This window comes from Euphorbia lathyris, chromosome 10 (genome assembly GCF_963576675.1).
Source record: "Euphorbia lathyris chromosome 10, ddEupLath1.1, whole genome shotgun sequence".
Classification (NCBI taxonomy): domain Eukaryota; kingdom Viridiplantae; phylum Streptophyta; class Magnoliopsida; order Malpighiales; family Euphorbiaceae; genus Euphorbia; species Euphorbia lathyris.
Genome location: NC_088919.1, coordinates 64,049,988 through 64,064,588, shown reverse-complemented (window position 1 = coordinate 64,064,588; position 14,601 = coordinate 64,049,988). Strand labels below are relative to the sequence as shown.

The 14,601-nt window shown below is 33.0% G+C and overlaps 1 protein-coding gene across 1 annotated transcript; it reads left to right on the top strand.

Moving 5' to 3' along the window:
- The first annotated feature begins 3,880 nt into the window (after window positions 1-3,880).
- On the top strand, window positions 3,881-8,479 carry LOC136209087 (peptidyl-prolyl cis-trans isomerase CYP18-2). The gene is made up of 6 exons (XM_066000458.1): window positions 3,881-3,998; window positions 4,142-4,237; window positions 4,335-4,396; window positions 5,288-5,421; window positions 6,637-6,721; window positions 8,238-8,479. Exons 1-6 carry the CDS (start codon window positions 3,927-3,929, stop codon window positions 8,281-8,283), a joined length of 495 nt encoding a protein of 164 aa, XP_065856530.1. The 5' UTR covers window positions 3,881-3,926; the 3' UTR covers window positions 8,284-8,479.
- The last annotated feature ends 6,122 nt before the right edge of the window (window positions 8,480-14,601 follow it).

Genomic DNA, 14,601 nt, shown 5'->3' with positions numbered 1-14,601 from the left:
AAGTTTGTTTGTGGCTTTTGGATTTCCTTTGCTTTGTGTTTTTTCATTTTCCTGTAACTCTTACTTTCTTTTATTATTTTAATTAATGGCTAGTAATTTTTTAATATATTATAAATATAAATCTGTTATTTTTAATTAATTAAATCTTTTTATTTTTGATTTTTTTTCTTTTTAATTAATTAAATCTTTTTATTTTTGATTTTTTACTAAGTTGACAACTCATCAAAAAGGCCTCTAAAATACTTCTCCTCATTTCTCTCTGCTTCCGCTATTATATATAGTATAGATTATTATATTTAATTCGTTATCTATATTATGAATATGTAATTTGTTGAATTGAATTTATATAAAATGTATCCATGTCATTCTATTTTTTGTTTTGTTTTATTTACTTTCTCCTTTTTCTTTAATTGTTCTTCAAAATTTGATTATTATGAAGTGTGTGTTTCTTATTCTATTATCATCAATGGTGTACAACCTTTATCTCATTTCACACTTTGATATACAACATTTGATTTGTCTCACTAATATATATGAACTTATAGATGACCTCCCACTTTAGTGTATAGTCGGCTAAAATGATCGGTCAACGCCAGTCAACGTGCCATGTAATCTTTTTTTCATCTTTCTCAATTAAAAATATGGGACTCATCCTTATACAATTACTTAAATACCCAAATTCCATTAATTACTAAAATACCTCTACTTTCTCTATACAATTCCTCCATTATCAAGCTTCCATTGTCGATTTTTTTTTCCTCTGCCCTACTTTCTCTAACTTCTCAGATCTAATAGAAAAAGGGGAAATAATTAAAGCTAAAATTATAAGTATAAGCACAATAACAAAGATATCAGTTAGGATAAATTACATTTTCATTGTCAATTTCTTCTATAATGTCGCTGTAAATTATATTTCCATCTCAGATCTAACAGTAGGTTTCTGGAAATGTATCCACCGTTTCTCCATGTGCATCATTTCGAGAGAGATATTAATGGTTATTTATGTATTGTTGTTTTGGTAATTACAGGTTTTGAGCATCGTTTTCGATCGAGATGGTTACATGGTGATGATGATATTAATCAGAATAATTTGAATTTGTTCTACTGGGGTTTGGTTGTTCTTGTGTTAATTTTGGGGATATTTGCACTTCTTGCAAGACCAAAACACCGTATCCATTGCAAAACTCGTTCATGAACTATTCAGGCATGAACGACACAAATCCGGTGTTCAATTTTTTTAGAGAGCTAATGCTTGTTGCTTTAGATTTAATTCAACTCTACTGTTAAAAAAAAGGAAACACTTTAGTTTCGGTTCTTATGTGTTGAGATCATTTTATTCTTAATACTACTGAACTTGAATTCAATAATGGTTGATTTTGTAATAATAATAATAATAATATAATAATAATAATAATGAGAAATCTAAAAAAAGACAAGAAATACTGATGTATTCCATAAGCATAAGCATAGGTAGATCTGCCATGAATGTTTGAGAAAGAATATCAAGCACAAAGCCAATAAAGCTTAATTACAAATGAAAATGAGAGAGAGGAGTTAGAAAGAGAAAGATAGAGAGAGAAAGGATTTGCAGAGAAAGACAGAAAAAGATGAAAGAGAATGATAGAGAAAGGGACAAGCAACGAGGGTATTCTAAACATTTCAAATTTAGAGGTCCCACATTTTTAATTGAGAGAGGTGAAAAATGATGACATGGCACGTTGACTCGCGTTGACCGGTCATTTTAACCGGCTATATACCAAAGTGGGAGGTTACCTATAAGTTCGTACATATTAGTGAGACAAATTGAAAGTTGTACACCAAAGTGTGAAATTAGGTAAATGTTGTGAAATTTACCCTTATTAAGTGGTTTAAAGGTATGATATTATACGTGGTTTTAGACCTAACATCTACTTAGGAGAAATAGGCCATGCACCAAAATATACCTATGATATGTTAATTATGTATTATACGTGTGCCTCTGATGAACCGCCACGTATTGTGCTTAGCATGCGTTATGAATGATAAAACAACTAGAATGATGGTTATGTGTAGGTCATTATTACCTGCCATAACTCTGACACTAAGAAATATGCCATAATTGCTTCCGCCTCTAAAGTTTGGGCTTCTATCGATTCAAATTTTGAATCTCCAACGTTTAGAATTCTCACTTTACGTTTAAATATGACTGCAACAAAGTTATTGAACTTTATTTTTTATTTTAATTTCATCCACAATAAAAAGTCACTATTCTAGTGGTATGACAATCATGTTAAAAATATTAAACATAACATTCGCGTTATAATAATAATAAAAAAAATTAAAATTTATATTTTTTTTTGTCAACTTTTTGAAATTGTTACGACATGTAACTTTTTATCTTTTTTCTTTCACGTGGCACATAAATAAAATAAATATTACTTCGTACATATAAATAAATAATGTGATTGTCATATCACTATTTAGTTAATTTTTATATGTAAATTGATCGAAATGATTTTATTGAAATAAAAGAAAAATTTAATGACTTTATTGAAAGTAAAGGAAACTCAGTGACCTTTATAAATTGTGTCATGAAATTCAATCATTGACGATACAATCCATCCCTTAATCAAAGATAAAATTGAATACTAAAAATATTAGTACGGATAAAATGAGTTCTCATGAATATGGATGAAACGGGTAGGATATCTGGGGTAATGTCAATCCCTAAACCTTAAACGCGTATCTGTTTATTTTTTAATTACACGCACCCATCTTATTACCTTAAAGGATATATTTCTTGAATCTCATATCCATCTCATTTAAATTGTGAATACCTGCTGGTACCTTTACCCGTTAAGAATCAATCCATAAAATAAACAAATTACAAATCTAACAAAACATAAATTTAATAAATTACTCACAAATTTAACAAATATTTAAAATTCAAACATTGTAGATCACTCAAATTATTAAAAAAAAAATAACACTAAAAATAAAAATGAAAAGTTAATTTTGATACAATAATAATTTTCATTTTTTTCTCTATTTGGTGTCCACATTCATCAACCTTCAATAAAATAAAATTTACATGTTCAAGTACGTGGCGGGTACCACGTACCCTTGGGACTAAAGTAATCCCACTAGAGTCGGTAGTGTTAGATAGATGTGACAAAAGTACACACGACCCGATTACACGACATAAAATTGATATGCAATTTTAGTGTTTGAGTTTAGTTTAGTAGGTAATGTGTCATTTTTGGGTTGACACGAAACTGAACGTAAATTTTTGGATTGGGTTAGGATTGACATGTTAACCCGAAAACGATACGAATATTTAAAATTATTATTATATTCTCTTGTATTTTTTATGTCATTTTATTAATAAAGATAATTAAATTATAATTATTACTTACAAATATGATTCAGACCTCCTAAATTATTATAAATACATTACATGTCTCTCTAACATGATATTATCAGACTTTTAGATGATCAGTGTTAACATATTAATCTAAAAATGACATAAAATATTTAAAAATAGTATCATATCATCTTATATTTTTAAAAGTTTTCATTAATATAAATGCATAACAAAATTACATGTAACCCGAAAACTCGACACTAACTCGAACAAGTTAACACGACTGTTATACGAAAGTTTTTGGGTTGAGTTTGGATTTACTCTTTTTAACACAAACTCAAAATGATACGACTGGAACATGATAATTCACAGGTCTAATTTGTTACCATCCCTAAGCATGAACATAATTAATCCAAAATATGACAATGGCAGCCGAGAGATTATGGGCCGATATAGTGGGCTAGCATATAGACATGGAGGCCCAAATATAGAATAAGGAACCCGACCCGAACAGCCATGCCCATTCATAAAGAGCTAAAATCGGAGTAGATGGTGGAAGAGTCGAACCTTGTTGCGAGAGAAAATGTGGGCAAGTTCAGAAGGTGGAGCTCCTGAAGTCACTCTGGAAACTTCCATGGGATCTTTCACGATCGAGGTATTGCTCACTCTTCTCTTCTCTTCTCTTCTCATGTTTTTCGTTTTTTCTTTTAGTTTCCCCAAGTAGTTTCTGTTTGTTTCCCGAGAAAAAGAAGAAGCAATTGCAATGTGAAACAATTGTAACTTGCTTTTTTTGTACAGCTATATTACAAGCATGCGCCAAAAACTTGCAGAAACTTCCTTGAACTATCTCGTAGAAACTATTACGATAATGTGAAATTTCATCGAATTATTAAGGTATTTGTTGTTTATTGCTACTCGGATTCTGTTCTTTTGCAACCTAATGAGGTTTTTGTAATTTTAAGTAAGTTTGCATTCGTTGATTTGTAAATAGGATTTTATAGTGCAAGGTGGAGATCCAACAGGAACTGGAAGAGGAGGAGAATCCATATATGGGTTAGTTTTCATGTTGAAGTTAGAATTTGAATGTAATGATGGATTCTCATTACTTGAATTGAGGGCTGTAATGGAGTCGAGCTTTCGCCTGCTCATGCTCTTCTCGTCAGAAAATATGACTAGCTCTAGCTCGAACTCAGGATCCTGTTCATGAGCTACTCTTGAGCTTATTCAAGAGGTTTGCTTCTGAGCGGCTCGTTAATTCTACTCATGAACTTCGTTTGCGAACAACTCATTAATTATGTTACTTGAAATTTCTTTAACATAAAACTACATAGTTTTGAAGCCTTCAAAACTAAGTTGTCCTTGATAGAAATATTATTGTTAAAAAAAAATAATCGAACTAAGCTTGCTTCATGAACATTATAATCAATCTTGTTCATGAACGTATAATCGAGCTTGATCACAAACTTACTAGCCGAGTTTATAACTCGAGCCAAACACAGTCGAGCTTTTTTCGAGCCGAACACCGAGCGGCTCATGAGCGGCTCGGCTCATTTACAGCCTACTTGAATTAGCCTGTGGAAGTTCTCCTGTTGTACTTTATTGTTTATGTTGCTTATAAATGGTGATTTTTTGCCCTTAAACTGCTGTCAAGAAGTTATGGTTACATGTGCTTTAGGTTAGGGCTTTCAATTTCTGAGAGGATAACACAATTTATAGAAACAACCCGCTTAACACGAACCTTTTGACACGACTATCATTTTTGTTTCATTTATATCATATATAACCATGTAGAATATATAGATTACGTAATGTGATTATGATATGATAACTCCCGTTTTGACACTCATACTTTAGGTTGTGAATTTTGCTAACATGTTTACTTGCATTTTGTTTTTGGAGGAAGTAGTATTCTGATTCTCTTCTTTTGTATGGATTATTTATCAGTAAAAAGTTTGAGGATGAGATAAAGCCTGAATTGAAGCATACCGGAGCTGGGATCATATCTATGGCAAATGCTGGTCCAAATACGAATGGAAGCCAATTTTTCATTACTTTGGCACCGTGTCCATCTCTAGATGGTAAGGACTGGTTCTCCTAGTCTTTAATTGTGATTTAAAACATATGAATTGCATTGAAATTGTCTATGATTAATATGATATATTTTGAGGAATTACTTCTTTATGAAAGTTAATTATTGTGAAAGTTGGGACTTGCTAACTTGCTGTCCTTATACAGGATCTTGCTTAGAAATTGCAGATTGAGAGAAACCTTCTCAGCCTAATTCTAACCAAACTTGATTCTTGATCCTAAATGAGTAACCATGTTCACATCTAAAATTGTGAAAGCCTGTCATGGAAAGAAAGAAACATGTTTATGGGTAAAAAGCACTCATGGTGACTCAAATTTGGTCATTGTCACAACATGATAAACTTATAGGACAATAAAGTCACTAAAGTTTCACAATAAAGTCACAATGACCGGTTTAGTGTCTATGTAGTGCCAGAATGTAATGTGGACGATTCGCAAAATCAATTTGACAATCTATACTTAAGGGTTTTACAATCTGTGGAATTAGGTGGACCAAACCAAAGTTAACTTTATTTTACTTGAGTGTATAGCTGTAGTTAATTTTTATTTTATTTTCTTAATTCATTGCCATGTGGCAGACACGTCTGCCATGTGGAAAAAAAGAGAGTCATGTGTGGCTGACACGTAATATATTATAGAGCTTCCTTGCAAATCGTTCATGTCATCATTCCGGTGCCACGTGGGCACTAAACCGGTAATTGTGACTTTATTGTGACCAGTGAAAAACTCTAGTGACTTTATTGTCCTATTTTAAAGTTTAACGACCATGTTGTGACAATGGCCAAACTTGAGTGTCTAAGATGTTTTTTACTCCAGTATAGACATATGTTTCGAACCACCAATTATCAAGGGGTAACAATTTCAGGTTCCATGTCAAAATCGTGTTATGTCATATACATGTTCAATATGATTATATTATGAGATAAATACAAAAAACTGTAAATTTGTAAATCGTGTTGTCGTGTCAGAAATTACCACCATTACTTTGAGGAGATGGGTTGAAAGGCTTAACATATAATGAGGGACTTTAGGGTAGAAGTTTGTTGTTTGAACATTTGTATACTGCAGACTACTTTTTCTCTGCCATTTAGAGATTTTTTTCCCATACATGTTAATCAGGCAGCCTGAAATTCCCTGTTTGTGATTTCTCATTACGTTGTGTGTATAGATGTCATAAAATTAACCAGAAGGTTGTTATCATCCAGGAAAACACACCATTTTTGGAAGAGTCTCCGGTGGAATGGAGGTAATCAAAAGGCTTGGCAGTGTCCAAACTGACAATAATGATAGGTAATTTCTTTAGTATTTTCTGGATTATTTGTAAGGATAAAAACTAAAAATAAATCCAAAACCCTATGTTACTCACGTTATGACCCTTAAATTAACTTTACATTATACTAACATTAAAGTCCAAATCAAAGAAAATTTATAATCGGATTTTCTTTAATTTTGGCTTTAATGTTATTATAGTGTAAAATTTAAGGACTTTTATGTAGGTATGTAATCGAGCCGAGCTGAGCTTTAGTTTGCTCATGCTTGGCTCATCAGAAAATTGACGAGTTTGAGCTCGACTTCAACATTTAGTTCATGAGCTGATCGGGAGCAACTCGTTAGTTCTGTTCATGAGCATCACTCGCGAACAACTAATTAATTTCTTTGACACAATTGAAACCTACAAAACTAAAGTTACACAAAGTTACACAAAATTACATTGTTTTACATTTTCCCCTTTATAGAAATACTATTATTAGAAAAATAATCGAACCAAGCTTCCTCACGAGCATCTTCATGAACATTATAATCGAGCTTGTTAATGATCTTGTTCAAGAACCTATAACCGAACCGAGCCTGTTCACAAGCTTTTGAGCCTAGTTTTGCCATGCTCAAGCTCGGCTCGTTTATAAATCGAGCCAAACACGGAGCCACTCATGAGCGTCTCGGCTCATTTACCGCTCTACTTTTATGTCACGAAATGAAGCTTAGATGCCATAATATTTATTTTAGGCAAAAAGCAGGCCCCTGATCTTTCATTGTTTGGTGCATTAAGCCCTTGATCTTTTATTTAGACACATTAAGCCCCTGATCTTTCATCATTTGGTGCATTAAGCCCTCGATCTTTCATTTAGACACATTGAGCCCTTGATCTTTCATATATGGGTGTATTAGGTCCTTCCATAAATCAATTAATATATAGGTTTATTAAGGGCGTGTTTGGTTAGGTTTATATAACTGCAGCGTTTCACATTTTCTCTGGACACTGCAACATTTTGGAGCTTTTCACGAAAAACTCTTTTCATGAACAGTTGTTTGTAGTTACTTGTTATTGATAAAATTACCCTTCTTATTTCCACAAAATGTGCTTCAATTTTAACATTATTTTTATTTTTAGAACATAATTATCGAAAAACAAGGTTTTATTGTGTTCAATAAATTTTTTATTTTTTATTTAAATTATTTTTATTAATTTGTATAATATATTTTTTTATTTTAGAATTTGTTATTTTTAGAACATCATTTGTTGTCACACCAAACATGCCCTTAATAAACCTATACATTAATTGATTTATGGAAGGACCTAATACACCCATATATGAAAGATCAAAGGCTCAATGTGTCTAAATGAAAGATCGAGGGCTTAATGCACCAAATGGTGAAAGATCAGGGGCTCAATGTATCTAAATAAAAGATCGAGGGCTTAATACACCAAACAATGAAAGATCAGGGACCTCAGGATGCTTTTTGCCTTTATTTTATATTGAATCAAATCATATGGTTGATGAGTTCTCCTTGTTTTATATAAATACAGGCCTATACATGATGTGAAGATTTTGAGGACATCAGTCAAAGATTAATGAAGGGTGAGATTCTATCCATGTAGAGCAAATGTCAAACAATTATGTTGTCTCAGTAGCTAGGAATAGGAAGATTTTCTCAAAACTTAGTCTCTGAAGATAAATTATTTGTATTGATAACCATATAAACTGACTGTTTTACAAATCCTTGTTAGTTAATGGAAATCAAGCATTAACCGTGTCTACTTCAGGAACGTGCATGGTGTCCCTCTGAATTCAAGCTTTTTCATTTTCTCCACCTCTCTATGAAGAAAATAGTTCTGAGTTTTGATATTAGTAGAAGTGTATATATATATATAGTTTGGTCTGTTACGAGTTCTGGATGGTTGACCGAATTTGATGTTTGTTGACCTGTAGATGGCAATGGTGTCAGGATTAGGAATTCTGACTGTAAAGGGTTAGGGCAGATTTAGAAGTAAGGGGAAGAGAAGAATAAGATGGAAGAGAGACACAGAGAATTAGAGAAGAAGAGAGTAGGGAGGAGATGAAATAGGAAGGAAGAAAATAAACTTCATTGATAATATTCTGATTGTCCTTCTTACAAAAACATGACCCTTAATATAGGAAAAGTACTGCTAATGTGGCACTGGTACAAAAGTCACAGCTGTAACACCTACAGCTGTCTAACTAACTCCTAAGAACTCCTAAAGCAAATAAAAGGCCAAATAACAACTGCTAAGCAATTATCAAACTGGTAAATAACAACCTAATTAATTCCCGTTTGAACTCCTAAAGCAAATAAAAGGCCAAATAACAACTGCTAAGCAATTATCAAACTGGTAAATAACAACCTAATTAATTCCCGTTTGATTCCTATATGATATCGTGACAAATGGGTACGAGTTTCATGGGTACTTGGTACCTAACCCTAAAGGGATTATTTGAACCTTGTGTATCAGACGGGTATGAAATCCAAAAAATGACCAGAGACAGGTATGAGACCAGTGCAGGATTACCCCTTGGGGTAATCGTTACTCAACAATTGTCATATATTTGGAAAAAATGAAGATTATTATTGTATCAAAATGAATTATTTTTATTTTAAGAGAGTTTTAATTTCTTAATATTTTGAGTGATTTAGAATGTTTATTAAATTTATGTTTTGTTAAATTTGTAGAATATTTGTTTTGTGTTGATTCTTAACGGGTGATAGTACCAGCCACTTAAATGAGATGGTATGAGATTTAGGAAGTATATTCATTAGGATAATAAGATGAGTTGAGTAATTCAAAAATAAACGGATAACAGTTTGGGGGCATTGCTTATGGATACCTTATTCATTGTCATCCTAAATTGGCTTTTTAGGTGCATTTCGATGTCAAAGTTAGTAATCAATTAGAGTAAGTGAAAAGCACTAATAATGAGGAGAGAGAGAGAGCAATAATTACTTATAAGTTTTGATCGTATGAAAATATTGTTTTGCCCTTGGTTATGGCGGTGGGGTAGTCTCATTTTTATGCTTTCCTATTGAGATGAACCTTATAAGCGTAATGGGTCTTTAAAACAATGTGAGTCTTTTGTTGGTCTTAGTTCGATACAAATGCCCCCCTTCTTTCAATTTTGAACATTGATGTGAAAGGTTTTAATTCTTCTCTCGGTTTGGCTTATCTTGAGATTTATTCGATGGAATTCGAGGTTTCTGTAACTGTTGACGTAAAAATTGGTGGTTACTTACCGTTGTGAAAAGGTATATAGACTACGGATTCAGATCCTCTCCTATTTACCCAAAACAGGAGAGGTCCTGTCAAGGTAATTTGCACCTTTGATTAAAATTGGATGGTTCAGATTAAAATTAAATAATTAATTTTTAATCTTAAATTAAAACAAAATAACAGCTCACTGTAAAACAAATATTGGGAATTCATCTTCAATACGAAAGCAATGAATACGCATCAAACTTCACAATCAATAGCACTTATGCTATAAACTGAGATCTCCTTCTCTCTTCACTCCCTTCTAAAGTCTCTCAAAATACTTCCGTTGCTAATTTCTTCTACAACACCTCAATCGGCGAAGGTTTCGATAAAGTGTATGGTAAGGTGATTTGCCAAGCCGACTCCACTCTACAACTTTGTTCAGATTCCTTAAGTGATTCAATTGAAAATCTGAGAAGAAATTGTCCGAACTAGAAGGAAGGAGTTTCGGTGAGCAATAACGGCATCCATTACTCGAATCGGCCGGTGAACGGAGTAATGATGCTCGAACCAACTAGGGCTGCGTACAATATTAATGATCAGAATTCAGATATTGAGGTTGAATTTAATGATTTTTGGAGTGGTTTGATGTAAAAAGTTGCAGAGAAAACATCAATGGAAGAAGTGGTGAAGTATGGAAGGGAAGTGAATTCAACTTCAAATCAAACCATCTATTTGGAACCCAGCTTAGTGAAGTATTTGGCCCCACTAAGCTGATCGAACAGGTTTGATATTACAGGAATTAGATATTTGTTGCGCACAATAATCTTATTGAGTGCTCGATAATCAACACACAAATGCAGACTTCCATCTGCTTTCTTTTGGAACAGTACTGGGGCGCCATATGGGGCCTTTGATGGTCGGATGAAACCTGCCTTCAACCATTCATCTAACTGTTTCCTCAACTTTGTTCAGATTCCTTAAGTGATTCAATTGAAAATCTGAGAAGAAATTGTCCGAACTAGAAGGAAGGAGTTTCGGTGAGCAATAACGGCATCCATTACTCGAATCGGCCGGTGAACGGAGTAATGATGCTCGAACCAACTAGGGCTGCGTACAATATTAATGATCAGAATTCAGATATTGAGGTTGAATTTAATGATTTTTGGAGTGGTTTGATGTAAAAAGTTGCAGAGAAAACATCAATGGAAGAAGTGGTGAAGTATGGAAGGGAAGTGAATTCAACTTCAAATCAAACCATCTATTTGGAACCCAGCTTAGTGAAGTATTTGGCCCCACTAAGCTGATCGAACAGGTTTGATATTACAGGAATTAGATATTTGTTGCGCACAATAATCTTATTGAGTGCTCGATAATCAACACACAAATGCAGACTTCCATCTGCTTTCTTTTGGAACAGTACTGGGGCGCCATATGGGGCCTTTGATGGTCGGATGAAACCTGCCTTCAACCATTCATCTAACTGTTTCCTCAACTCTACTAATTCAGGGGGAGCCATTCGATATGGGGCTTTTGCTGGGGCCTTCGTACCTGGCAGTAGATCTATAGCATGATCAACATCTCGTCGTGGAGGTAACGTTTGTGGTAACGTTCTGGCATGACGTCTTTGAACTCCCTCATCACTCCTTCGAGTATTCGAGGGACGATGACACTACCTTCTGAGTCGTCGCCTTTAGGGACAATTATATATGACTGTTCCCCCCTCTTTATACCCTTCTTGAACTGTATTGCTGAGATGCACTTCTTCTCTCAGATTGTGCTCATCGTTACCAGTATGACGCACGGATCCTGGTTCATGAAAAGAAGGCAACTTGCTGACGCCATGGGTACTGCGAAACTTTGTTTCAGAAACTCCAACTGTCGGGGTCCGTGTGGCGAAAAGAGTTCTGATGGCAAAATTGAAAATGAGGGGTTAATAATTTGAAAAAAAATAAGAAAAGATTTGAGAACCAGAAACAAAAAAGGAAGACGATGGGTTCAATGTATATTTCAAAGTTTTGTTTGAGCTGTTATTTTGTTTTAATTTTAAGATTAAAAATTAATTATTCACTTACTTTTAATCGGACCCATCCAATTTTAATCAAAGGTCCATATTACCTTGACAGGACCTCTCCTGTTTTGGGTAAATAGGAGAGGATCCGAATCCATCTTTTCCTTCTACATTTGAACAAAAGGAAAAGAATTTTACCTTATTGTTGAAGTCTATCTTTCCAATCCACTTTGTTTTGAAATGCTCAAACTTTCTTCTTGAATATCTTCCAAAGTAGTGATTTTGTGGAAGAAAGTAGAATCCCCCAGTCGAAAAACCAGAAAAGCTTGAAGTAATCACTCGGTATACAAGAACATTTTTTCCGACTGCGGCATAATAAATTTTTCAATGATACAAGAGAAAATTTTGGCATGAAGAAAATCCACGGAGTGTTCAAGGTAATAGATTCAAATACTATCAATGCCCCATGTTGAAGCTCAATTTTAATAAAGTTTTTTATTATGATAAAAATAATGATTTAAGGAATTAGATCCCCAAAGTATTGAAATTCAGATTTAATTTAATGTGTTTTTATTGCTAATAAATTGTTAAAGTGTTTATATATATTTGAAACAATACACACGTAAAAAGACCTAATAAAATTAAAGGCCCAAGTCGAGACAGCCCAGAATCTAGAAGTGAAAGCCCATGTGAAAATCCATTTCTAGTAAAATGTCAGAAGACAAAAAACAGTCAGACAACCCATCTCTCTCAACAATCACAAATTGGAAAATGCGTAGTGTGTACGTCTGTAAATTCGGAATTCAGAAGCAGATCATTGGACACGAGTCTTAACGGTCAACTAGCCTTTGAATTGTGAATGTTTCCTTATTTGGCAAAATAGGTGTAGCAAGTCAGAAGTTCTAGAGAAGAACAGAAGTTGTTTCTTCAAATGGCTACCTTTTGATTCAAACGGGAACTTTGAATGCTCCACCTATAAAAGTCAAGCTCAAACTTCATTGTCATACCAATCATCCAAGCGAAAAAGAGATATATTACAAAAATGAAAAACAAGAGCAAAGCACAAATACACAATCATTTTCATATTTGTGTAATCATATATAGGGAGAGATTAGTTCATCTAAATTTTCTATCGGAACCATTTCTATTGTAAAATCAGAAGCTTTGTTATTGCTTCAGTTATAAGCAAGTAACAAGAGAGTGATAGTTGAGTGTTGTAGTAAAGGACAATACTTTACTCAAACTTAGTCTATCTCTGTAAAAGGTTTGTGCTCTACCTGGAAAGAGTTCTGATCGAGGTTTAGTCTCCTTTGACCATATTTCTATGGTATTTTTCCTTTCATATCGTGTTGGGATACTTCAAGTCAAGAATTGAAATAATAAAGATGGTGGAGTAGGATGCACACATACCATACCAAATGTTTGATATGTTCTAACATTTGGATGGTTGATCAAGTTTGACATTCGTTGACTTGTGTTAGAGTGTTCTCCTAGGTATACTTTGATACCAAAACTAATAACCGATTAGAGTGAGAATGTGAAAATTGCTAATAATGAGAAAGTGAGAGCAATAATTACCTACTTCTAAGCTTGAGCTATAAAAGTACCATTTTGCTTCTGATCACGGTGGTAGGGCAGTCTCATTTTTGGGCTTCTTTATTGAAGTGGCCCTTAAAAATGTAACGAGTCTTTGAAACATTATAAGCCTCTTATTAGCCTTAGTCCGAAATATATATAGTTGAAAGCTAATTTATTCTATCTAGATGTTCCATTGCACTATTTCTATAGTTAACTTTAATCACTTCAACTAAGTTATTTTCATTGGAAAATTATGTCGCTTCAAAATTAGAGATGATAATTATGTATATAATTCTACAACCTCGATACAAATTTAGTGAGTTTGCATTTTAATAAACTAAGCACATTTTTAGTTTAGGTTAGACTAGAGTTTACTTCCTAACTCGAAAATAACATAAGTATATTTTTTTTATCATATCTTCTCATATTTTTACATATTTTTTACATATTATCTTAATTAATAAAAGTAATTAACCTACAATTATCGCTAAAAATAATAAAATTATATATAAGTGGTAAAGTACAATACATAAACTATCACATTTAAACTATCAAACTAAAAATGACACAAGTATTTAAAAAATATTACTATATTCTCTTAATATCAACTAAAACTGGTAATAAAATTATCTGTAAATACGATACGAAATCAATACTAATCTGATTGGATTGATACGATTATAATACTTTATTTTAAGTTAAATTTGTATTGACAAATTAAACACTAACTAAATAATTAACACAACACAAACAAACATGAATTGGAATAACTCATCTAGGAAATAATTAACACAACACAAACACGAATTGGAATAATTCATCCAGGATTAATTCGTCCAATAATTACATGACACTAATGGGATAATTACTACCACTAATTTGTGTAGCATTACTATAGATTCCTTCCATTTTTCTAATAAAAAAAATAACACAAAAATATTAGCATGATTCAAGCCAAGGGTGAGTACAGTTCGGTACAGTTCAAAGATTTGAAAATCTCCAAAATTCTAATAAAATCATACAATTCGATTCCGTCCTAAAAATAGTCAACAATTCAACCTAATTCGGATCTCTCTTTTTCAGATATTCGATCCA

Excerpts from the sequence above, each read along its gene's own strand:
- LOC136209087 (XM_066000458.1), top strand. The coding sequence starts at position 3,927 with ATGTGGGCAAGTTCAGAAGGTGGAGCTCCTGAAGTCACTCTGGAAACT. Across the intron at positions 4,238-4,334 it reads AATTTCATCGAATTATTAAG|GATTTTATAGTGCAAGGTGG; the intron begins GTATTTGTTGTT and ends ATTTGTAAATAG. Across the intron at positions 5,422-6,636 it reads ACCGTGTCCATCTCTAGATG|GAAAACACACCATTTTTGGA; the intron begins GTAAGGACTGGT and ends GTTATCATCCAG.